This window comes from Phoenix dactylifera, chromosome 9 (genome assembly GCF_051530095.1).
Source record: "Phoenix dactylifera cultivar Ajwa chromosome 9, Ajwa_hap1_PhDact_Kaust_v1.1, whole genome shotgun sequence".
NCBI classification, from domain to species: domain Eukaryota; kingdom Viridiplantae; phylum Streptophyta; class Magnoliopsida; order Arecales; family Arecaceae; genus Phoenix; species Phoenix dactylifera.
In genome coordinates, this window is record NC_143198.1 from 24431729 (window position 1) to 24456892 (window position 25164).

Genomic DNA, 25164 nt, shown 5'->3' on the forward strand with positions numbered 1-25164 from the left:
TGGATTGATTCCTTAGAAATATGACTTGCACATAGATTAAGTTGATTAGAAATAACTGAAAATGGAGTAACTCAATTTAATTAAGTCTTAATTCTAAATTAGTTGGAACCATTTTACGAATTTTGTTTCTTCGTTCCATTTTGTTTAGGATCATATTTTTTTTGAAAGATATAGTAATATAATTTTTATTATTATTTCATCCCATAAAAAAAGAGATTAATTATTAGACTAAATTGCTTGAGAGCCATTCGATGTTAAAAAAGCTACATTTGGTCCAAAATTGGCCGGGTCATTTGCATGTAAATAAACGGGCTGCATACCGGGATGCAACTTAGCTAAGATCAAGTTAGGAAAACTAAAGCCTACTAAATTAGTAATCCAATCTTAACCTGACTCATCCAATCAAATTATTCGACTAATCAAATCTATATCTAATTAAAAATCTTAAGCTGAAAGTATAAATTCGATCATATCATATTTTATTTATTTATTATTTATTTTATTTTTTAATTATATTATATCTTTTTCAATTAATTATTTTAATTAATATTTTAATCTTTATTATTATTACTGCTGCGGCTGCTAGATCCAATTTCGGCGAAAAGCCGAAAACAGCTTCTTGCTGTCCTCCTTCGAGAAGAGCAGCAAGCCAATAAAAGCCCAGGTGAGGGTTCGGTAGGCAGCAGCGTCTCTGACGCCGATTGGTCTCACACCGCCCGCCAGCCCTGCAGAATCATCATCGTCGTGGTAGGAGGGGAAAAAAGAAGAAGAAAGGAAAGATGAACGAGATATTGACCGCGGCGGATGTGACTTCGTCGTCGATGAAGTCGATGGCGGCGCCCTCTCCTCCCTCGTCCCTGGCCGCCAATCCCTCCCTCGTCTCCGCCTTCCTCGCCTTCTCCTTCGCCCAATTTCTCAAGCTTTTCACCACCTGGTGGGTCCCCCACTCTCTTTTGCTCCCCCCTCCCCCACTCTTTCTTTCTTTCATCTCCTTAATTCATACGATCTGTTGCATTCTCATTCTCCATCTGGATAAAAATTAAATTCAGTTCGTTGTGATGATTCGAACCTACCCATTTTGATCTTCAGGTGATTCATTCAGCTAGGTTGGTTGCCAATGTATGGAACCTTGTCCACGGGCTGTTGGTCCGTCCCTCTCAGTGACAATAACCGGTGCTATACATGGGTTTGTTTATAGTTTTCTTGGGTGAAAGAACCTTTGAGACTTGTTTTCATGGCCCCTTAATGTTGATAATTTGCCTCTTAACGTGCGAATATCGAGACATTTCTTTCATTCGACTTTTCTTGGGCCATTAAACCTTGAGAGTTGTTACCATTCGTTTCACTGTCCCATCTCCTTGTGCCTGTGGTCTTAAAAGCATTATTAGCTAAGTTAATGATCTCAACAGAGGGAGCATTCCTGGACTAAGTATCCTTTTATAGCCATCAGAAAATTAGTTGACTCGACCTGTGCATTTAGTTGAGTAGTCAAGATCTGCTGGAAGTACTCTTTACGTGACTGTAGATGAGACATGCATCTCTCCTTATTGAAACTCTATTTAAAGAGCATCCCATGGGCCACAGTTTCGCTCATTTGTGTTACATTTTACGTCATGAGTATCCATTCACTTTAGAGCTTCCCTCCTTGTTGCCACCATGACATCATAGAACTTTTTTTATAGTGGATATTTCATAAGAGAAATCATTTCAAAGGTCAAAAAGTGTAGAAGTTATTATCATGGGTGAGTGCTCCCTTTTGTAAATGATTATTGTAACGAATTATGCCACAGGAATGCTTATACATTGTTCGAAGGTTCAAGTTGGAAAACACATTTGCTTTTCTCTATATAAGCTATACGACTTTCATGCATTTGGACTATTGGTTTTAGGGGTGCAAATGGGTCGACTTGGGTCATGAGTGACCCCAACCCAATCCGGTTTCTTGTTCGATCCTAATTTTGGATCCAAATCCAACCCGATCAAAGATCGGTCGGGTCCACTGTTACAATTTTTGACCCAACGGGTCAGGTCGGGTCGGGTCCATGTATAATTCGGACCTAACCCAAAAATTCGGGCCCGGTTCGGATCCAGTTTAGGTCTGGTTCGGGTCCAAGTTGGATCCGGTTCGGGTCAATCTATCCATGGCTTCAGAACTTGTGTTTGCACGGGTTGGGTCGGATCGTAGGATTGAAAACTCAAAATTATCCAAATTTCAAATGGGTCGGATCGGGTCTGAATTCAATAAACCCAGACCCAGCCTGGCCCGGCCCGGCCCCACGGGTCCTCCAAAACGGGTCGGATCGGGTCACAGGTCAACTCGACTCATTTGCAGCCTTAATTGGGTTTGGGCTCTTCATATGTTGTTCATGTTGTTGGTTTTTCAATTTTAAATTTGAATTGACCTCTCAAATGCCTTGCAACGAGATTTAGTTCATTTTAGGAATGCTTATTTCCGATTATTAAGATTTTGAATCCAAATTTTCTTCTATGATTTTCACATCTTCAAGTATTATTACTAACCTTGATTGGGCTATTGTTACCTCCTACAACCCAACTTATGCTACTAGCCATTAGGGTGGTTACATGAACTCTTAGTCATCTCCAAGGTGTTTTGGCTAGGAAAATGGGGCACATGAATCATAACAGTTTAACATTTTCAATGCATTTTCTTTCTCTTCTCTTGACTACTTCTCTCTAGGCTTGTAAAGGTCTCCAAGCAAGTTTTGAATCCTCAGGGTTAGTGCCGCACCACTTAATGGAGGAGGGTTATTGTATACTGAGAGAATTTGGCTAGTTATGCTCGTAGAAGGTTGTGATTCTTTAAGGCAGTGCTTTAGCCATTGTCTCATTCCTAGTAGTTACTTTGATACACTCTATCTCAAATGTGTGGCAACCTTTTCCAGAGCTCCATGTTCCAATATTATATCTGCGCAAACAATGTGCATGCATGTATGTCATATGCAACAACTGGGGTATCATATTCAATGACTTGAGTGAATACTTCTAGGTGTGCAATTCCCAAAATATTCTATTCATCCTGATCCGTTACACATTTTAGGAGAGAGAATATTCTGAATTGTTTGATAGCATAATTCGCTATAATCTGTGTTCTTTAAGTATTTTATAGCTGATTAGATGATAATTTAACTTCTCATGTTTCCGTTTTGCCTTGTCATCATTAGCCATCTTCTTATCTATCTTTTTCATGGAGCACTTTTTTAAAAATATTTGGTAGTACTTTGCCATAATTTATCTTTTATATTTTACATTATTGTTCTTCAGGTAACAGTTAAATTTGGAAAGTCTCTGTTATGATTCTTGTAGATGATTTTACCTAGTAAATGTATGTTGTTTTGTAATTTTTTGTTGCTTGGATTTCTTCGAGCTGAAAGTCTAAATGTTTATTTATAAGTCTTTGGTATTTTCATCCTAGACATACAGGTTTAAGGAGAAGAGATGGGATTCTAAGAGGTTGCTTGAATCAGGTGGAATGCCTTCATCACATTCAGCAACTGTGGCAGCTCTTGCTGTGGCTATAGGTCTACAAGAAGGAACTGGCAGTTCTTCATTTGCTCTTGCTGTGATTTTGGCATCTATTGTATGTACTTTATAACCATGGCCGTTTCTTTTTCTACTGGGCATGGTTGATAGTAGTTTCTTTTTCCATCTTGTTGAATAATTTTATAAATTTTAATGTACACCAATCAATACATTTATGCAGTCATACTAAACTAGCTTTCAATTAATTTTTGAACTTCAATCAAATGTTTACATTCTTTTGTAGTATATTTAACCATTATATGTTCAATAAACCTAGAATTCTGCAAAATGGGGATTTAGTTACATATATTTTTAGTGGAAGAAAAAGCTAGGATGCTTGTTTAGCAATTTATACTCACTTCGATGTCTCAAAAATTGGCTCACAACAATTGCCTTGCAAGGCTTAAATGTTGTATGATGAGGAAAAATGTTTAAGAAATTTGGTCGATATAAAGAGAAAATAATAAATAAAATAAATAGGATTGGCAGTTAGTTTGTTCTCATATTTGGAAATCTCTTGCTATTTTTAGTTTACATACTTAAGGCTTTGCAAATGTATAATGACACATATACACTTTGTCAATGGAATAAGTGAGCATGTTTGGTAGCAATCTATCCCCACTTTAATGCCATATGATTTTCCTCCAAATATTGCCTTGAAAGTCTTTCATTTTGAAGGACCAGGATGTGCATGTGAGAAGCCTTAGCGGACAAAACAAGTGATAAAGGTACAGAAAGATACCCATAGGAACCAAAGTTATGATGCCATCTGTAACAGTGGCACTAGAAATTTGCACATTATTTGCCTTATGGATTTTGGTGAATTTTAGCTCAGTTTTGGATCCAATGGTTAAGTCTAGGGTACTGCAAGTCTTTTCTTGAGCTATTTTTGGCTCTGAAATGCTTCAGTGGTTTTAAACTAGTTACAGTTGCAAAGCCCAAAAACGTGAGATTTGAGAATGTTATTGATGAAGGGGCTTAATGGCCTCCACCTCATATTGATCGCACCTCAATAACTGTTGTTCAAAACTCTCTTCATCACTTTTCATTCAAAGACCATTCCATTTCCATAGGTGGATCATATAAATAATGTGATTGTAGCCATAGACCCCATCTACCTTTTTAGAAGGTTATTGATGCACAGATGGCTATTGTCATTGAGATGGGTGTCTGCATGCCCCATTTAACCTGTTCTCTCCTGTAAATCATAGGGGGCGGTGATAGTGTAGGTATTTTTGGGTTATTCTTTTTTTCATTTGATAGTGTTTTCTTTAAATGGGGTTCAACGTTATTATATGAGATTTTGATGGCTCGGAGTAAGAGAATAGCCCTATTTTCAAACCTCTATATTCTCTTGTCTGTTTTCTTTTTAAAAATCTTATCCATCTCCATCTCATTTTCCCCCTTTGTTATTCTCCTCTCTCTCTCTCTCTCTCTCTCTCTCTCTCTCTCTCTCTCTCTCTCGCTGATGAACAATTATTGTTGCATTACCCCCCAATTAATATCAGACTAATTATGAAATCAAATCAGCACTTTAAAACCCTTCATCCAGCCCTTGTTATTAGGAGCCTTCATCACCCCCTAAACCTGTTTTGACTTCTTCTAGTCCTGAATTTATCCTTGATTTCAGTGTTATGCTGCCACCAATTGGAACTTCAATTTGATTGCAACAAAGGTTGGAGTTGTTTTTGGGGGAGATGGGAACTTGACCTTCTTGAACTTAGTACATAGCCTGGTAGTTCTGATTGCTGACTTATGTATTTTTTACCTCTTCTTATATGTTTAGTCCCATACCCTAGTGTATCACATCTATATACATATTTATATGTTGAGGCATGGAAAAAATAATGTGTAATGCATATAGTTTACAATTATACTGGATGAAGCCCCATTTAGCTTATTGATAATCATATGCTGTGGTACTATCTGTGATCTGATTTGATACGAGTTATTAACTAACCACTTGACCTCAATAGCATGAGCTGTTAAGCAATATGGGTCATACACCTCCCCACCTTCTCACCTGTGTTTTCCATGTGTGGCTAGGAACATGTATGTGGAAGGATTAATGAGTCAAGATAACTACTAAGTAAAGATGACAGCTGGGTTAATTAAATAAATAACCAACTTGGAGGGGATTTGAGTCTATGATTCTAGCAACCTTAGCTGTGATCGTTGATCCCAAACGCTTAAGCTGTCAAGGAGTGGGTCAACAATGTATATCAAGCTTATGGCTATGTTCAGTCCTTGACCCTGATCTAGACAGGCTGCCCGAATTTGAACATCACTGCGATAGAAACCTTTTAATATCATTGATTTCATGGTGATTCATCAAAATGCACTTTAGTTTATCAGAGATGATACTCAGGTTGGATAAATCCTAGAAATATATTCTTGACAACAGTCATTTTGTCCCAACATTAAGAAATTAGAAGAAATTTCTAAAGCTAGCGTAAATTCATGGTAGAGAAGCTTGGAAATTTAATATTAAGCATCTTAACAGTACAGAGAAGGCAACAAAAATTATAGAGCTCTCCCATGTAGTGGCTTGAGCAATTGTTGTGTCTATATGCAGCAAAGTGTGTAATTTTAGAAATTTATATTTTATATTGATAGACAATAATTTTATTTTCAAGCAAGGTTTTTTCCTCAGCTGGCCTTGCCATTTCTTTTTCTGTCTGTGACTATGATTCTCCATTAAAACATGCCATCTATCATTTTCCATGTATAAAGTTCAAAAGGATATCCATCCTTGTGATTTTGCAATTCCTATTTATACAATACATTTTTCCCCTGTTAGTTCCTGTAATTTCTGCAACAGCAAAAACTGCGGAAGATGTTTTTACAGTCAAACATGTTTTCTTTGATTAGTTCCCATTCTCAATCATCCATGTTTTCCTGCAGGTGATGTACGATGCATCTGGAATCAGATTGCATGCTGGCCAGCAAGCTGAGGTAAGCTCTGTTGACAGATCTTTACTCTTAGTACAAACTAGAGCTAACACATGCCGTGAACATATATGGAGGGTATTTTGTAGTTTCCTCAGCATGCAGAAATATGTGAGGAATATAGCATCTCCATATTTCCATCTGATACTTGCTAGGCCAATCTCAACTCATACTAGAATGGTGTGCGCGATGCACATGTTCTTTATTAAAAAATAAATTAATAAGTACTAAAGGAACAGTGGGGTCTGGGGTGCCATTATATATTTTCTTTTAACAATAAAAATTATCCAAATAAAACATAATAATAAATGCTATAGAAAGGACTTGTACCTTTGGCCTTGTGCTTAAAAGCCACATGCTCCAAACAAGTTAGCTATGTGGTTTTTAGGAGATCAGAGAAACATGAGGTGGGAAACGGGGGGGGATGGATAAAGATGCATGGGGAAACGTTGATGGTCAGACATGCCTCATGCACGGGCATGCTATAAGAGTTGGTATTATATAGTAAACAAAAATGTACATGGAAGGATGTGAGTGTTGATACTACTCCTGGTTCAATGTTTTCATCAGCAACAATTTTTGATGATTAACAATATCTGCACTGATGGTTTTTGCGCATGACTACTGGATTATTCACTATATGGCTTGAGTTCTAAATAATTGACTTGAATGACTTGACAACTTAACATTAAATTATTAACTACAACAATTATATGTGATGACTCACGAACAATTGTCAACAATTTTTTTTTTTAAAAAAAATCTGGTTTTATTCAGCCAAGTAAGGTTCATCAGTGTTGTCTAAAGAAGCTGTAGTAGAATTTCCATTATCAGTACTAATGGTCTTAAAAGTCCACATTGAACTGGTTTGGATTTCTTCATAGTGAAACCCAAGGTCCGCCGTACCAGTACCAGTCGGCGTACCGGTGGCGGCTCGGACCGGTCCCGTACCGGTCCGAACCGGTTCCATACTGGTTCTTCAATAATAAACTACCGGTACCGGATTCCACGCTGATCCGGTACCGGTCTTAGGCCGGACCGGTACGTACCGGCCTGTATCGGCCGGTACGGACCGGTACGGCAGACCATGGTGAAACCTCTATTATAAGAAACGGTTGAAAATATCTTCGCATAAGGTATACCATAGATTTTAAACAATATCTGTGGGATCTTAGTTTGTTAAACCTCTATTATGAGAAATGGTTGAAAATATCTATCCTTCTCCGAGATTTCTTAGAACACCTAGCTATTAAGATACAAAATCGAAGTTTGACCTTTGGGCAAATGCTCTCCAGAGGCTGAATTATCACAACCGACTTAAATGAAAAGAAAAATATGATTACTTTGAATGACTTGTGTTGAATAGTTTTAAAATGTTTTGGCCAAAATTGGATGAAATGAACAAACCTAGAGTCCAATCAGTCAATTTTGTGTGAAATTAGATCAGATACCAGAAATTGCCTTGACTCTGTGGTTTAATATTGATTCAGCCCGAGCCAAAGTGTTTCAGTTGAAAAGCTGTGGTTTAGGCTGGGTGTTTCCAAAGCCTTTAAACACAGGAAACAGATTGAAACATTTGCAAATTGCAGTTTCTTTGTCTCTTGTTTGTTCTCTTGTATTAAACAGTTAAAATTTTACCTCTTATAATGTTAAATAGATGTATCATTCAAAGTGAAGCATATTAAATACATGAACTTATGACAGTATGCATTTGGGTGGTGTATTATAATATTTTTTGTTGCCCTGCTGGAACCAAATGTACCTTTTCTTTCCCCATGCTTTTGTCATGGATAAAGGGAACGTTTCTTTGCACTTCCAGAATTTTTATAACAAATTTTAACAGTATGCCCACATGGTAGTTTTAGGTGGTGTCCTCTCCATACGTTATGAAGCATCTTTGCTAATAGCCAAATTCCACTGATACCGAACTGGTGAATGCATATAGCACTCTAGTCTCATGTTTTGAAGCATATGAAAATAAATTGAAGTGTCATGTCAAAGAAATTCCAATATATAGTTTTTGTTCCAAGTTATAGTATTTTGTTGTAATGTACTTCATGGTATGTTGATTTCATTTTATGAACAGAGAATATTAAAGGTAACATTCTGCATCAGCTTTAGTCCTAGATTGCCCTAGTGTTATTGATTTATTCTAGTTTAAACTTATGATTGTGTTTGCTATTAGTTGATCCTTTCTCTGTAACATTTTGTAGATCCACGTCTGATCATGTTCTGAAATAATAGATGGCTTAGAAAACAAGTCTGTTTCAAAAATTTATTCTGGTGATCTTTGTCGCAGTTGTTGAATCAAATAGTATGCGAACTGCCATCAGAGCACCCTTTATCTAGTGTTAGGCCTTTACGTGAACCTCTTGGACACACCCCACTTCAGGTACATCAGAGATGTATTTTATTTGTGCAGTTTTATTTGATTCATTGAACTGTTTCTTTCTATGTGTTATTGTTGCTGTTGTACATTTTTCTCCGAATGCTTTATGCTGGGCTGTATGCATGCCCGTGTCAGAGAGAGCAATTACAGGAAGTAAACAAGTAATGTTGACAATATCAATTGAATTGTAATAAACGTAAATTTTGGTATATTTAATTTTTGTTTAGTAGTTGGAAGAATTTCTTTTTTATGCATTATTCTTGTCATTAATACACTGGTTTTTGCATAGCTTCATGTGAACATGCTTGGTTCATGTTCATTGCTTGTGCTGTACAGAGAGTGTGTTAGAAAGATTGGGGTAATTTCTATAAAAGATGAAAATTGCTCATAAAAAGAAAATCTTAATTTGTTCGATAAACATCTCCTTAGACTTCAGGAGTATAAAATTTTTTTGCACTTGTATTCCTTTCAAATCTTTATCTTGAAAATGTTGTTTCTTTTTTTCTTAACAGGGGGTCACACCCAACTACTTGCATCTCATGAAAGAAACACCCATACAATTATCACCAATTTTGAAACTCTTGTTTAGAAATGGAAAACTTAAGCCTCCTATTATAAGAACAATAGTATATATTACATAACATCTCATGCAACTTCTTATTTGCTTATAGTTGTGTCATTATCAAGAACTGCTGCTTCCTTACCACATGTAAGTTACCTCTATTACACACTTGCATGTCGATGAAATTTTAGGCCAACTCACAACCAGGTATGCTTTAGAGCATGTTTGCCGACGACTTACTACTGGGAATCATGGTAAGTTCTATTACATATAATATAACTAAGGTGAACTACAAAGGATGATGAAGATCTTGAGGACATAAATTAAAAGATAAAGCGTCACAATGTGCAGCTGAAATGAGACAGATTAGTTTCAAGTTTCAACTAATATGGATACAGAAAACCCCAACTTCATATTTCTCCAAAACTGGTGGAAACCAATCAATACTGACTTATCTTGGGATCTGGACTTCAGCACTATTAACTTGTGACAGTTACAAAGGAATATAAGACACCTTCTCAATGATAATGAACATATTTTTTATATAGAATATATAATTGTAATCAAATTTTGAATTTTTATATTATTTAGTTAAATGGCCATATGAATTAAAATATGATACAAAAATGCCTGACTTCAGATTCTGTATTATGTTGTATTTAAAATGATGGTGAGAAAATATTTTGATACATTAGCCACTGAAAACTTATGTACAGTGCTAATTTCAACCCAAAACTACTGAGAGTCTGAAACCATTCAAATAAAAGAGAAAGGTCTTATATATCACATATATACTTAAAAGTGGTGTAATAAGTTTTCTTAACATCTTTGATTTTTTTTTTTGATATTTTCGTATTTGTCATTGAAAGAAATTTGGAGCAAAATGGTTGAATGCACCAGATTGTTGAAACTAAAACACCACAAGTTTGACAGAAAACAAAATTGAGGTTCTAACCTTTGGTATAACTTGGAATTTTGGAGAATATTGAACTAAAGAGAGAGCTTCTGTTGAAGCTACGGACGCATTGAGTCTAGTGTACAAATCTTGAACAGGATTTTATGATGGAATGATGTAAATTTAAGGTTGACTTATATTCTGTCCCACAGCAATTATAACTGATCCATGATTACCGAAAAGAAGAAAGAATAGTGTGAGTGATAGGATTTACTATTTTAGGGTTATATTTTACTGGAACAGTTTAGAACAGGGTACTTGAGGAAGAAAATTATAGAACTCAAAAAGATATACAAGATGGAATCGTCACCACCATAAAACCTTAAGAGTCAACATTTAGATTCAGCTATTCCATCTTCAGTCATGGAACTAAAATGGCAAGGAAGGGAGAACTAGGAACATAATATTTATTGTCTGCCATTCATGTGTTTGTTACAGGATAGCATAATAAGGTACCGGATCATACTACAGTGTTTTGTCAGGCGCTAGGGCAAGTTGTAGAATGCACTAGAGCAGACATATATGGACGAGCATGGTACAGTTCTTTGACTATGGATGCATGAACTTTGATTTTGGGTGCATAATGCTTTGTTATGCATTAATTCAATCTGATAGACAACGATCTTGACTAGCATGGGTGATTTCCAGGTACAAACTCTTGTATTGTGCAGTATCTCTTAAGAACCGTACGATGCAGACATCAATTCTTTTTGCTAATTCTAAGTTTTTCGGTGTGAAGGAAATGCATTAATTGCTCATAATTCAATAAGAAATCCGATATTGACTGTAAATGTATCTTGAATAGGTATTCTAATTATAATTGGTATTACCTGTGCAACCATAGGTTTGAAAAGAAAGAATATATGGGAGCAAGGGGAGCAATTTGAGGGAGAAGAAGAGAAGGGAAAAGAAAAAGAGAGGGACGTATGAGAGATATATGGAGAAAAAGAATGTTGCAAGGACTGGTCATCAGTCCATGTGGCAAAAAGTTTATTAATATAAGGAGGCCAGCCATTAGGGAGAAAAAGAATAAATAGCTCTTAATAAGTGGTTGATTATGATTATAACAGGTATGGCTCAATTAAAGGCTGATTGCATGAAACATACAAATATTGCCAACAGGCAAGAAATACAGCAGAGTACTGATGCATTACAACAAAAAAATAATTATAAAAAAAGTCATCAACACCTCCCCTCAAGAGCTCTCTCCTTGAATTCTTTCCTTGATGTTCTTGAGTCGACAGCATAATCAATACAAAGATGCTGCTTTAAACTGAACCTGTATGCCTTTACAAATTACAATGCTAATTGAATAGCGCATAAAGCTTCTAGCGAGCTAACCTGAATTCCTAAGAATTACAACCTTACAAAACCCTTGCTTTCATGTAAATTCATTTTTCTCTAGATTATTCTTCCACAATGATGATCTTGGAAATTCTTATCATGAGATTATAGAAATCAGGACAGGCTGCTCAATAAGACGTGCAGGGTGAAATTTACCGTGAACAAATTTGTGCCTAATGGAGATGCTATAGTTTCTTGTTTGGAGATGTCTGAGCCGTGCAAGGCAGCAGCCATAGACCACAAGCACTTATAAATAGCCAATCAAATCTTTTGCCTCTTGCATAATAAGGAACCAGGCAAATTCACCATGGGTAATGCTTCAACTTTATAATCCTTCTTTGCACTCATTGTGTACAGTTTGAAATTTATGGGTGAACCTCAACAAAGATATTTGTGTAATTAAGGTATGTTTTGTCTATGTGATTGCAAACCTTATGTAGTTAATTTCTCTTCTAGGTAGATTTTCTCAAAACCTCTTTTTACATTATTTGTTGGGGATCGAAGAACATGCATGAATATTGTACTTGCTGATAGTGTGAACAGTGTATTTGAACCTAGTTTGTACCAAACATATTTGGCTGCGATTGTAATCACTACACTTTATGCTCTAAGCCTACTATAAACCTTCTGAATATCATGAGCATATAAGCACAATTTGAAGTATCTAATCTGCCCAACTTTTCGTGCAGGTTTGTGCAGGTGCTGTCCTTGGCTGCATCGTATCATACCTGATGAGATATTCAGGGTGAGGAGAAAATTGACCTTTGTCTGCCATAATTGGTTCTGATGGAAATGGGGCTCAATTACATGGCTGAAAACAATCCTTGCACCAACAAGATATTAATATTAGCTTGGGTAGGACATAAATACTAGTTGATCTGAATCTGTTCAGTAAATTAGCTTTTGCCCTCGTGTTAACGATGGTAAAAATCTCAATTCTCCTTGAAAATTTAAGCACTGGTCCACCAAATAGAGAAAGATGGTGCAATATTTGTGCTAACCCTTGGTTGGCTTTCAGCTTAAATGCAAAGTTGCACCTGCCACAAAAGCTATCTTGCTTGTGTGCAAATAAAACTTACACTTTACTTTGGCAGATGACAATGATGTCGTCAATTCTAAATTAAAATCTATCATCGAAGTCATGTTTATAGTCTGAAACCTCTGTTCTGTCTGCTGTCGATAGATAATTTTTCCATGAACCTAGACCTCTGATTGCATGGATATAACTTGATGACTTATCTTTTCCGAGATGTCTTGTGTTCTATAATATCAAGCTGACGCTTGTAAAGCTTTCTACGGTGAATTAAACTCATGGCTAGAAGGGATGTTGTTGAGCTATATCTTGGTAAAATGAAATCCATTATTTCAGTAGGTCTAATCTTGGATTATCCTGTCTGAAACAAGCAAATTGTGGGAGTTGCTCGACCCATTGGTGTGCCTCTGAATTATCAATCAAGTATTTCCTTTGCCTGCACTACTCTCTCACTCAATGATACCCTTACCTAGTTTTTGTGGTAGTGTTTGGGTTAAGAGTTTGCCTGGAAATATATATTGCTCTACGTCACCTAAATCAGATAGTTCTGACCATTAAAAAAAAGAAACTCTTATATCTTAAGCCGCCGCTGTTTTCAACAACAACAACAATAAAACAAAATTAAAGGAAACAAGGACCACCAAATGCTGATGCTTTCAACGTTGAAGGAGGTGCTTGCATGGATATATCCCGAACCCTAGAGACCCGGGAAGGCTGCTCTAATGTTTGTCGAAGGCAAATTTTTGTGGAGACCAATGTGCAGTCCAGGTGCAGTCCCCTTTGTCCACGCATGTCATGCTCTCAAAATTTCGGGAAAGAAGAAAGAGAAGATGCTGGACTTTGGAGGAATCAACGGCTCAAAGGGCTGCTATGCCTTCGCTCACCTCACTGTCTCGCAGCAGCAGCTGGCCCTGGGTGGGAGAAAGTGAGATGCCTTTCCTTCTCCAAATTTACTACTAGTTGTACGTAGGATATCTCTTTAGTTCATGCATGCATAGTGGTAGGACATGCGGAAGCAATGAGATGGATAAGATCGATAAGATGCCTTCGATATGGTGTATGAGTGATACCAACTCCTTTCCTTTTTCATGGACTTAAAGATGACTGAGGATAAGAATATAAAAGAGGGATCCTGACCATGGACCATTGAGGACAAAAGAACAAAAATACGGGAACATGAGAAAGCGGAAAGGGTTAATACATCCGAGGGTGGAGGGGATCCACGAGATCGACCGCCACCGAGAAGAGTAAAAAAAGGCTACAAGAGAAAAAATTAGACCCAGGTTAGGTAGCACAGTCCACTAAGCCAAAGTGGGAGCTTGGTGGAAAAGATTATGAATAATAATTTAATATATAACAACTGACAACTTGGCCTTTACGAAGCAGGGCTCGTATTTAACTCAAAACTTATTTTATATAAAAGAGAAAAAACCGCTTAGCCTGCCAAATAATTGTCCTCTATTGTAGCTCTGTTGGTTCATTATTAGGGTTGAAATCGAATAGGATATAAATCGGATACTAGTATATGCATATTCATATTTGTTTTGTTTGATGAATATAGATACAGATATTAGTCGGATGCAAAAATTTATATTAAATCGAATACCGAGTATGGATATAAATATAGATATAAATCGAATAATTAAATTTTATGATAAAATATTACTAAATGGATGATAAATGACATTAATAACATGTTAATATAATTTTTATTTTTTCTTAAAAATTCATGAGTACTATATAGAATTAAATAGGAATACAAATGGAATAAGATACGGATCGAATAGCTGACTATACATATCCATATTTTTTTATTTTGACGGATATGGATACAGATATGGATATTAGTCAAATTCTCAAATTTTTATCTATGGATAGTTTGGATAAAAAAGAAATTCAAATGGATATCATTCGATCTACTTTCAGTTCTATTCATTCCTATAGCATTAATGGCATGAAAGAAATTCTTCTAGCTGTTGAAACCTACCTTTGTGGAGTAGTGCATGCGTTAACATGGTCACCTTTTAGCAACTAATACCATCTAGGTTGGCTAATTGAGTAGGAAAGGGCATTTACAAATTAGCACTTCATTTTTTTAAAAGATTTTTATGTTAATAAATTTTGTTCTTTTAAAATTGTTGCATGGACTGAAGAAGGGATTGTAGGAAAAAAAAAAGTCCACCATTGATTCTGCAACTCTTCCAACTTTCCCAAAATCTTTAGGGGCTCATTTGGTTAGCGGAAAAAGGAGGAGGAAAAGTGTAGTCAACGGAAAAGTAATGAGATGTCTTTTTTTTGGTTGAAGTTTTTAAAGAAGAGATGAAAAAGTTGTATTCCCATTAAAATATGATTTTCACATTTTATGGAAAAATCTTTCCCATGAGCAACATGGGAAAGTTACTTTTCCATGAGTCAGGAATCACTCTATTTTATTTTTTCTCAAAAAGACCCTTCAGTATTAAAGAGGCATTAAAGACCTAATTTTTATTAAGGGTATAATAGGAATTACACATAACTTTTTTAGAAAAATGGATGTTCAACTAAACATAAGCACTTTGGAAATCTGTCATTTTTTCATGGTCAACCAAACATGTCAAAAGTACTTTCTCAGACATCCTCTTCCTACAAATTTGCTTTCTTAAAATCATATTCCTATGACAAAAAATGCTTTCCGCGAACCAAACGAGCCCTAGATATCTCTAGAGTCTTATCTTTTAAATTATATTTGTGCAACACACCACCCTCCCGGCCCACGTCTATCTCTCTCTCTCTCTCTCTCTCTCTCTCTCTCTCTCTCTGACTCCCGTTTCAAATTTCACATTAAAAAAAAAGGGTCCCTCTAACTTACCATCCTTGATATGGGAGCTGTAGCATGCTTCAAAGGTAATTTATTTAATCTTTTTAACATTCAATTTTATTTTTTCTCCCCGTTGTCCCTATTTGATCTCTTTAGCAATACATGAATTTTTTTATTTATTTAATTTCAAAAGCCTAGATTGTTTTGATTGTTGAACTAGACTTTTACTGTGAGAACAAAATTGTATTTTTTCAGTGGAGACCGGGAACAATGGAAAAAAAAAAAAAGAGAAATGAGAGACGGATAAGAAATACAGATTAATGAAAAAATATAGTTCAATTAATTTCGAGTTTTCTTGTTTCTGCATGACAACTAGGAGTCCAGCAAATTGGGATTTTATGTTTTTTTATTGAGACAGAAAAACAAACAATTAGAGGTTGCGCTTTCCTTCGGTATGCACGCATTTTTTCTTTTGATATGTTCCTCTTTTTTGTTTTTATTTGCCCAACTTTGTCCCTGAACTTTAAAGTCAATACAATATGAATCTCAAAAATTTATTGATTAAAAATTTGAATCCCATATTATCCAGAGATATAATATAATATTTTCAAATTGATATGTAGAGAAAAATAAAAGCAATTCAAGAAAATCGTGCAACAATTTTTGAGAATTTTGATTTATTGAGAACAGTTGCAGGCTGTGAAATATTGCAATTAAAGAATGATTTGGTGGAAGCAATTGTCTAATACAATTCTTATTAAAATTTTACATTTTTATATAAGTATTTATGATAATTAAGATCATCATTGTGATGCAGCCAAGTGATGAACAATGATGCCCCCTCCGCATGAAGTTTCTGGCTCTGCCCTTCGATAGTGGGACTCTCTAAAAGCGCATGTTTTTAGATGCTAGCCACATGCATTAGTAACGGTCTAATCATACTTTAGAAAGAAGTTTCAAACGGGCTAACCCTGCTTCGTAGGGTCATTTGTAAGATTATTTGTTGGCGTGGCAGTTCTACCTAAATAGAGATTTTTTTTTTTTGGGTACAACTACCTAAACAGAGATTTCATCGGCTCCGGTGAGAGAACAAAGATTCCAAAGGCTGTTGTTCGGGTTATGTCTTTCGCACCAGAGAATAAGCCCTATTTGGTAGAGTTGTTGGTGTAGAGCTTTCAGAAGTAAAATTTTTTGAAATAGAGCTTTTTAAAGTAGAGATTTTATAAAAAGCTATTTGTTGTTTGATAACTTTATTTCTAAAATGCTGTAAAACTTTAATATATGTTTGGTAAATAAAGTGAGAAAGTACTCTTAGTATTACAAAATGACCATAAAAATATTACATAGTATCATACAACATAGCATAATAAAATATAATATATATTAATATATAAATATATGATATAGTATAATATTACTGTAATATAATATTATTGTAATATAGTAATATAATATTGTATATTATAGCATAATAATATAACATAATTTGATATTATACAACATAACAAATCAATATATTATGATATAATATAATATCATGTTATATTTATAGTATAATAAAATCATAAAGATATAAAATATTATAATTATTATCATTATATATTAATATTTTATTAATATAAAAAATAATACTTTGGCCCAAAAAGGATATTTTATGTAATTATCATATTTTATCATAGGTATGTTGGTCTAAAAAGAAAAAATATAAATTAAAACAGTTTTTTCACGCATGCTAAAATACCTATATTTCCAAAATATAGGTAGTTTGGAGCTTCTCTCAAGAAGCTATTTTTGTTTTCTGGCAAAGTTAAAATAATTTTCTGATTCTTTTATTAAATACTTTTATTTTATTTAAAATATTTTCGGAGACAAAGCTTTGAGCTCTATGCAGAACATAATCCAATGGTCAAATAAAAAGAGAATGGCTCGGGCCCATGTAGCAGAGCTTTAAACTCTATGTGATGTCGTAGTGTCCCTACCGGCCCACCCCTCCAAGAAAAGAGGAGAAAAGTGCCGCGTTGGAGCTCCAGTTAATATCGGAAATAAATAAATAAATAGAGTGAAACCATGGGATGGTGTCGAAACAGGACATAGTAAGATTCTATATTTCTCAGGGATTTTTTTTGATATTTTCACAATTTTAGTTGACCATTTATCTAAACTTTATGGCAAACGATCCGAGAAGAGCGGATATTTATTCAAAGTCTAAAAGAAAAAGCCCGCTTTAGAGTTAGAGTTTAGAGCACAATCACATCATAAAGGCCTTCTTTACAGTATGAGTGGGCTGCACACCGTGGTCGAGGCCCGTTAGCAACCCTAGCTGCGGCCTGTTATTTTCTTAACCTAGTAATTGGCCTGACTGTTTTTATTTTTTGATATACGAGCTAAGTTCTTGATTTTTGTGGTATCAATTTGACCAAATAATAAACATCCATATAAGTAATAGTGTGAAAAAACTTAGACAAAATTGCTGGTTTTGTGATAAGTGTGTGTTGGGTTTGACCCACTTTAAGTCGCATACAGATTACTATGCTCTGCAGAATATCTTTTTGGAGCTGTAAGGGCTATTTGTCGATCTCAGTTACTGATCTTGTGAATAAGGGGAATAAAACCATGGGCTATTTGGAATTATCAAAACCTAGCCAAATTTCATTCATAAATGATAAATATTAGGATGACTGTTATGACTCACTAAAACATTCATGTGTTTGGGATATGTCCAAATTATTAAGGAGCATATCTTTGGAAAATGATGTCTCATGAGTAAATCCTGCTGTGGTATCATATGTAGTCAAGAAGTTGAAGGCTCGAGAAAATTGATATAGATGTTAAATCATGATGAAGAGTTGAGAATTTATATGCGCATATGCACCCATATTCATTGATCACATGTTGCAAGGGTCAACTTGCATTCTTCCTTGTTATTAATTCTAAAATATTACAATTTGGAGCTGTGATATAAAAAAATTGTCTCACAAAAGAGATTTATAGCCCACAGATCCCAAGACCTAGCTATGAGAGCGATTCTACAAGTAGCTAGCTATAGCTGCATAAACTTGTGAGGTCTTCCTAGTAATGCCTTGCTTTTTAAGATATTTTCATAGATCTCGCATAAATTTTGCTTACTATGTCTCCAAAAATTGTTTATTTTCGAAGCAACGTAAATAACTTGTTTGGGTGTTGTTTAAGAGGCTAGCTAAGACACACTCCATTGAATAATTTGAAGAGGTTTAAATGTGATGGACTTGTGAATGTATTCCCACAAACCGAGACACCATGATCATTATGAAAGATTTAAATTGATTTAAGAGCAAGTATAAAGATTGATGAGTGGGGTTGTCAGAGTCTTAGAGATGTGATTACTTTTGATCTTTCTTATCCTATATATCATCTAGCATGTCACTTAATCCTTCAGTAAGCCCTTTGGCAGATTGTTTGTATACAAATGAATGAAATGGAGCTTAAGGAAAGCTGCGAAATTGTGAAATGGCTTCCTAAAAGCCAATAATACTTATCTATTCCATTTATTCTATCACGGGCAGGTAGCATTTGGATGGGATAGATAGGTAGTTGGGTTATGAAGTACTTGGAGAGTGCCCTGGCTCCGACCAAATCTGAAGAGCCTATTGGTTGTGGGATTAGATCTATGACCATTACACGCACCACGCATTCATGAACGCCTTGTCTTTTTGAACTTAGAAGGGACACACATAGAGGCCCAACTACTTTTATTGCGGTTATATACATAATTTTTTGTTTGTGTCACAAATAATTAAAAAACTGATGCTCTTAATCATTAGCCGGCAGCATTCTGAATCAAGGAATATGCTATCCTCGTTTTCTTTAACATATTTCAATTTTCAAAACATGATAAACATAAAGAATTTCATTTATATCAAATTATTTCTTAAACCACTCATTGAGTTGGACACCAAATTAACTCGAGGCTATGGTTTCTCTCTTTTTAATAATAAGCATATGAGAGTAAAATTTTCTGTTGAAGTTCAAAATTGGTGAAATTATTGAGCCATGCAAACATTTAAAAATAAATCTCATAAAGATAGTGGAGGTTTTTGAGGAAGGAGGGGCAGCACAAACACTCCTCCTTTTTTTCATTAAAAAAAACCCCTAGCATCATGATTACTAATCCTTTTAACCCTAGGACCATATGATCCCATGTAACATGCCCAACACAAAATACCAAATAGCAACCAATAAAAGATAAAACATGATACCTTTCTTAACTTGGTTTACTGATGCCTACATTTTCCTAAATAAAAAAAGAAAATCTATGACTTGCTTGTCTTGCTTAGGTTGCTTGCCTTTTGTTGTTCAGCTTTCTGGTTCCAGTAGAATTTAACCCAGATTGAGATTTCTAGCCCAAGTGCCACACATGAAAGACTAATAAGAATTCCAATATAAGCCCACTTCCATCCTGATGGTGGTTTTAAGATGGCAAAGCCTTTGAAGATGTTAACTATTATGAGAGCTATCAATGAATAGCCAACGAAGTGATGATAAATGTTCCAATATTTCCGATACTTGTCCGCCCTTTTTGGTTTTAGCCATAAAGCCATCATCTGGATTAACAATCAAAAGTAAAAGAATAAGCTTCATATTGGGTGACTATTATCAACAAGTACATGGAATAATTTCAAGAAAAATAAATATAACATATTTAAATTGTCATGTCTATCTTGTCTAAATATTTCCTTAATGCATCAAATCCAACATTTTTTTCTGTTTTCATTTAAATTGCCAAAAATGATAATTAATGATCCTTGCGCAATAATACTTTTTGAATATCCATGTTGAGTTTTTCCCCTTGGGGAAAGCTAAAATATATATAATCACTTGTGGATTAAAAGTTCTGCATCATAACTTATCATATAGTTATGTAATTTACACTATAAATAATTGGAAGGATAATCTAATATATTGGTGGCTGGTCTAATTGGAAAGGTAAGCGTTCACATTATAAATAAAAAAATAGGTGGATTTGTTTAGAAGGATAATCTAATATATTGAATTATTTACACTGCACCAGTTTTTATAAATTAATATCAAAAATAGATTTTAAACCAAATCTTTACGTTAAGAAGTGTTTTTTTGAATCAGTAAATTGAATGAGCAAATAGATGCATTATATCCTTTCTCCATGATCTAGTCTAAAACATGCTATAAGCTGCAACTGTTTATGATAAAAAAGATGGAACAATGTAATATATATATATATATATATATATATATATATATATATATATATATATATATATATATATATATATATATATATATTTCAAAATTGTGGTCTTAGGCAATGAAAAGATCTAACTATTATATACAAAACCACCACTTCATCACTATAAGTTTACAAGTATCACATTTCTAGGCATACCACGTACTTCTAAATTTATATGGTGCAAATTTTCAATGTTATTAGAATGCTTATATATAATAGGGTTCTTTTCTAATCATATTTCGCTAGCTGACCCTCCACTAGCTTATTAACCTAGCTTGTCACCATAAATACAGCAGAGAATATTCAACCACATGCCATTTAACATATGATGAACTTGTCACTATCATTTACTTAGCTTTTATTGTGATCAACTCAGTTTATCCTTCGACTTATTGAATTAAATGAGACACAAGCATCAGCACGGTTCAATGTATTTGAGAGAGGGTTCTTCAAAGTTGAGTGGAGTTTGACACGATAAGGCGTGCAAGTTAAGACAGCTTGAGACTTGCTGCGGGCTACGGGTGCTGGTTCACTCCAATTAGAATAAAAAAGAATAAAAATATTGACAATAGAAATTAAACTAATCATCATTGTAGCAAAAACAACACCCACAAAATAAAAATATAGAGGAGGAAAAAGTAGTCTAAGATTAGTGGAGTACCAAGATCTTGTCAAATTTCTGCATTATTCAGTTTAGCTTCAAATGATTTGCAGAATGGCTTTCAATAGAAGAAAAGATGTACTTATATAGGATTGTATCAATGCGTTGCATAAGATCATGGGGCCAACTATTTTAGTTAGTAAAATTACTGTAGGTCAATACCAATAAACTAGGTTCAAGTCTCTATTTCACCTTCTTGGGGAAACCCTTAAAAGGATTCCATTTGATAGACATATAGAACTCTAACAATTCAATATGGTATACATGCGATATTTTCTACTCAAAATGAGGGCCCATACTTTGCCAGATAAGTGCTAGAAATTGGCTGGCCTAGGCTCTGATAATTATAATTACACAAACAGATCACAAGAAAAGAAAAGAAAAGAAAAAAAAAAAGGTTACTACTGTTTGAAGTCAAAAGAAGAATAGTGGTCTATACTCACTTGCAATGAAGCCAAGCAAACGACCAAGATCCCGATGATTCGATGGCCCATAAAGGCTCTGTATCGCTTGGAGCGTTCCATCAGCGAGAGCCCAATCCCCCATGCAGTGACGCCAATCGAGAATGCTACAATCTGTATTGTTACATGCACGTAGAGCCAAGTCATCTTTGAATCGATAGGAGAACCCCTGAAATACCTGCTGACTATTACTCCAATCGGCAGCAGAAAACCCCACCCTATTACACTTAGTATTCCATGCGCCTGCTCCACAAATACTTTTGTGTCACTATATATTCCTGAAGACTGCAGTCTAGAAATTAAAGTGAACATCTGAGCATATTTTGCTAAATCTAACATTTTCCCTTCGAGATTTTCTGACAATTTTGTAGTAGAAAAAGTCCACTTGCTGCTTCAATGAAGTGGAAAACGAACCATTGAGTTGACTCTCTTTTTTTTTTAAGAAAAATGGAATATTTGTTGGTATGATATGTGTTTCGACTAAAAAGATCCATTTCTAGTGATCGTTTATACTTTGGTTCATGGTATATAAACCACTATTACGAGTGTATGTGTCATCAATATATACTTAATGCATCTGCAAGATATTTATATATATGCTTTTATCAGTTTGAGATTACTTACAGTAATAAGATGTAAATATAAGCGGTCGAAAGATTGCCGAATACCTACTTAATACTTGCTGCAACGCGAGGAATTGGCTGAGGAGAAGTGCGCGCACGCAGAGAAGGCGGAATTTGGAGCCTTTGCATTTCTCCTAGTTCATGCTTCCACTCAGTTTTTTCATGTTCAGTTACTCATATATGTAGGTTCCACTCAAGCAGGGAGTTAACTGAAATAATACAGTAGAACTCGGAACCGGAGTGGTTCAAGTCCCACCATCCATCGATGGTTGATAAATATGATGCACTAGAGGGATTGGATAAGGTTGGGCCACAAATTAATATCAATTTTGGAATATTTGAACTCAAAGTAGGAGGCGTAGAAAGAATATATGTTGAGTCCGTAATCTTTCTAAATAGCGATTTCATTCAAATGCCGAATTTATCACGTCAGTACCAGCAAGAAGGCATGCAACCGACCGTTAAAAGATATGCAATCCACCACCCAGCTCTCCCTCAGTCCTCATGCAAATAGCAGCCGCCCATTTGCGAACTAAACAAACAGTCTTGAGTGCATGAGAGAGAGAGAGAGAGAGAGAGAGAGAGAGAGAACTGGAGAGGAGTCCGATGCGACGAGGAGGGAGGGCGAATATGTGACGTTGAGCACTTACCTCTCTGAGTCCCAAATTGTAGTGCCGCCGGCTATGCCCGACGCCGCTCGAGAGATCGATCGTCTCCGTGCTGTCAAAATTCTGCAGGGTCCTCGCGTGCGCCGATGGCACCATGTCCGCCACCCGCGGCCCCACCTGCCATACGTGGTTGAGCCTTGACACGTTGTACTCCGGCGGGAGCGTCAGCCTCGCCGCCATCGTAAGACGGCCGGTCTCCCCCGAATAGTTCGCCTCCTTGTTCACCACCCCCACCTCGATTGGTGAAGGCTCCAGCTTGCACCCGCGCCTCGTGTCGGCGGTGACATTGTAGGTTCCGACCATCGGCATGCCCGATGGCCGGTTGAAGGCGATGAGCGCCCTCGTGCCGACCATTTGAGGGTGCCGTCCAGGGTTGATGCCCCAAGCGATCCACCCTTGAGGCGTGGGGAGCCGTGCGCTGAAAACGACATCGACGGTCGAGTTCGGTGTGGTGTTGTAGTAGTTCATCCCAAGCTCTGCGCCGAGAGTTCGGAGCCTCCTGCAGTGGGTGATGTTCCTTGCCATGCCGGTAGCTGAGAAGGAGAAGCCCGCGTCGCATGTTTGCCACTGGGCCTCGATGCAGTGCAATAGTGAGGAGGCTAGGACGAGCACCACTGCCGAAAAATGGGTCATGGTGGTGTCTGAGATATTAGATTTTCTCCAGCCTCTTGTCCTCCGAGCTCCTGCTATAAACAGGCATACTGTTGGAGGGGCCCTCTTGAAATGGTTCCCCCATATTGAAGCTGCATCTCATACTAAACTTAGGTTAGGTTAGGTTAGGTTAGAAGTATCAATGCCGTCATTGCCTCATTGTTGTGGCCTGGAGATCATTGCCGTTTGCCAGTTAAATTAATTTTCATTATGTTGAAGCAATGGAATAAGATGAAATCTCTGTATATTGTATTGACTATTACAATAATATGCACATCAATATATCGCGTGACAATAAGGATAGTAAGAAAAATATAAAAAAATAATCAAAAATAATCAAAATAGTAAATATGCTTAACACATTAGATGATCAATGTCTCATTCGACTTTTAATTTTGAAGCATATTTCATACACAATTATGCCTTTTGGGTACATCAGTTGTGCTTGTTTGATAAATGTGAGGGACTAAAGTTTTAATGGCCCTCAAATTCAAAACATAGGTTCTGAAAGTTTGGTTACCCCGATTTTTTATATAATAATCACGTCTCCTTTTGTAACTATCACAGTTCCAATTGCAAACTCTCGATTCGTGATTATAGGTTGGACCACATTAAACATTCATGATGCCCCAACTTCCAGCAACACGCTAAATGCATTCAAATGAAAAGGGACTGATACAGCTATCGGAACATGCTTTCATGTTCTTTTTTTTCGTTCTTGTTGAAGGCTTTCCGCATCCAGACTTATTTTGCGCTTGTTCAAGGCTTTCCGCATCTAGGCTGGCCTAGGAACTCCAAACAACATTTTGGTGTGCGCACCAAATCAAGATTAAAGCAAGGTTAACCCTGACAAATTCGCACATAGAAATGGTTCGCATGGTTGCTGTTCCTGTACCAAGTGGATCGGGTGGGTGCAAACAGACAAATTAAAGCAGGACAAAACCGGGGCCATAACGCAGCTATGAAGATTTCCCTTTCGCTTTGTGCTTTTCCTTTTATTTTTATACGCATACCAAGGCAGGAATGAAGAGCCCCCCTCCCCCCCTTTTCCCTTTTTATGAAGAGCCCCCTTCGAGCTTGAGCTTCCCCAAGGTATAAGGGGAGGTTTTTAATTTCTTTCTGCTTCATATTGTACAGTCTCTCCGATTCTTAGCGTGATTTGGGGCAAATTCCAGCATCCGTACCAAAGTAATTGCGTGTAATCATCCACTCCACCTATATCTTCTATGGAATCAACGCGGATGCCATATGGTTCCAGGTCAGGCCAGCGGAACGGAAGAAATTATATG

At 36.1% G+C, this 25164-nt stretch overlaps 2 protein-coding genes across 4 annotated transcripts; one reads left to right on the forward strand and one right to left on the reverse strand.

The window, feature by feature from the left end:
* Positions 1-575: 575 nt before the first annotated feature.
* Positions 576-12889, forward strand: LOC103717088 (uncharacterized). Of its 3 annotated transcripts, XR_605636.6 has the most exons (6): positions 576-934; positions 3442-3598; positions 6445-6495; positions 8789-8881; positions 11851-12050; positions 12429-12889. XR_605636.6 is itself a non-coding variant. In XM_008805334.6 (5 exons), exons 1-5 carry the CDS (start codon positions 780-782, stop codon positions 12486-12488), a joined length of 516 nt encoding a protein of 171 aa, XP_008803556.1. In that variant the 5' UTR covers positions 580-779; the 3' UTR covers positions 12489-12889. The 3 variants fall into 3 exon arrangements, 2 of the variants coding, with proteins under 2 accessions (XP_008803556.1, XP_088560637.1); XM_008805334.6 differs by lacking the exon at positions 11851-12050 and having other exon boundaries at positions 580-934; XM_088704511.2 differs by lacking the exon at positions 11851-12050 and having other exon boundaries at positions 806-934; positions 3434-3598.
* A 6750-nt stretch (positions 12890-19639) lies between these two features.
* On the reverse strand, positions 19640-23981 carry LOC103717095 (cytochrome b561 and DOMON domain-containing protein At3g25290-like). Its single transcript, XM_008805342.5, has 3 exons — positions 23207-23981; positions 21916-22176; positions 19640-20149 (listed from the first exon to the last, which is right to left on the reverse strand). Exons 1-3 carry the CDS (start codon positions 23855-23857, stop codon positions 19859-19861), a joined length of 1203 nt encoding a protein of 400 aa, XP_008803564.5. The 5' UTR covers positions 23858-23981; the 3' UTR covers positions 19640-19858.
* Positions 23982-25164: the final 1183 nt, after the last annotated feature.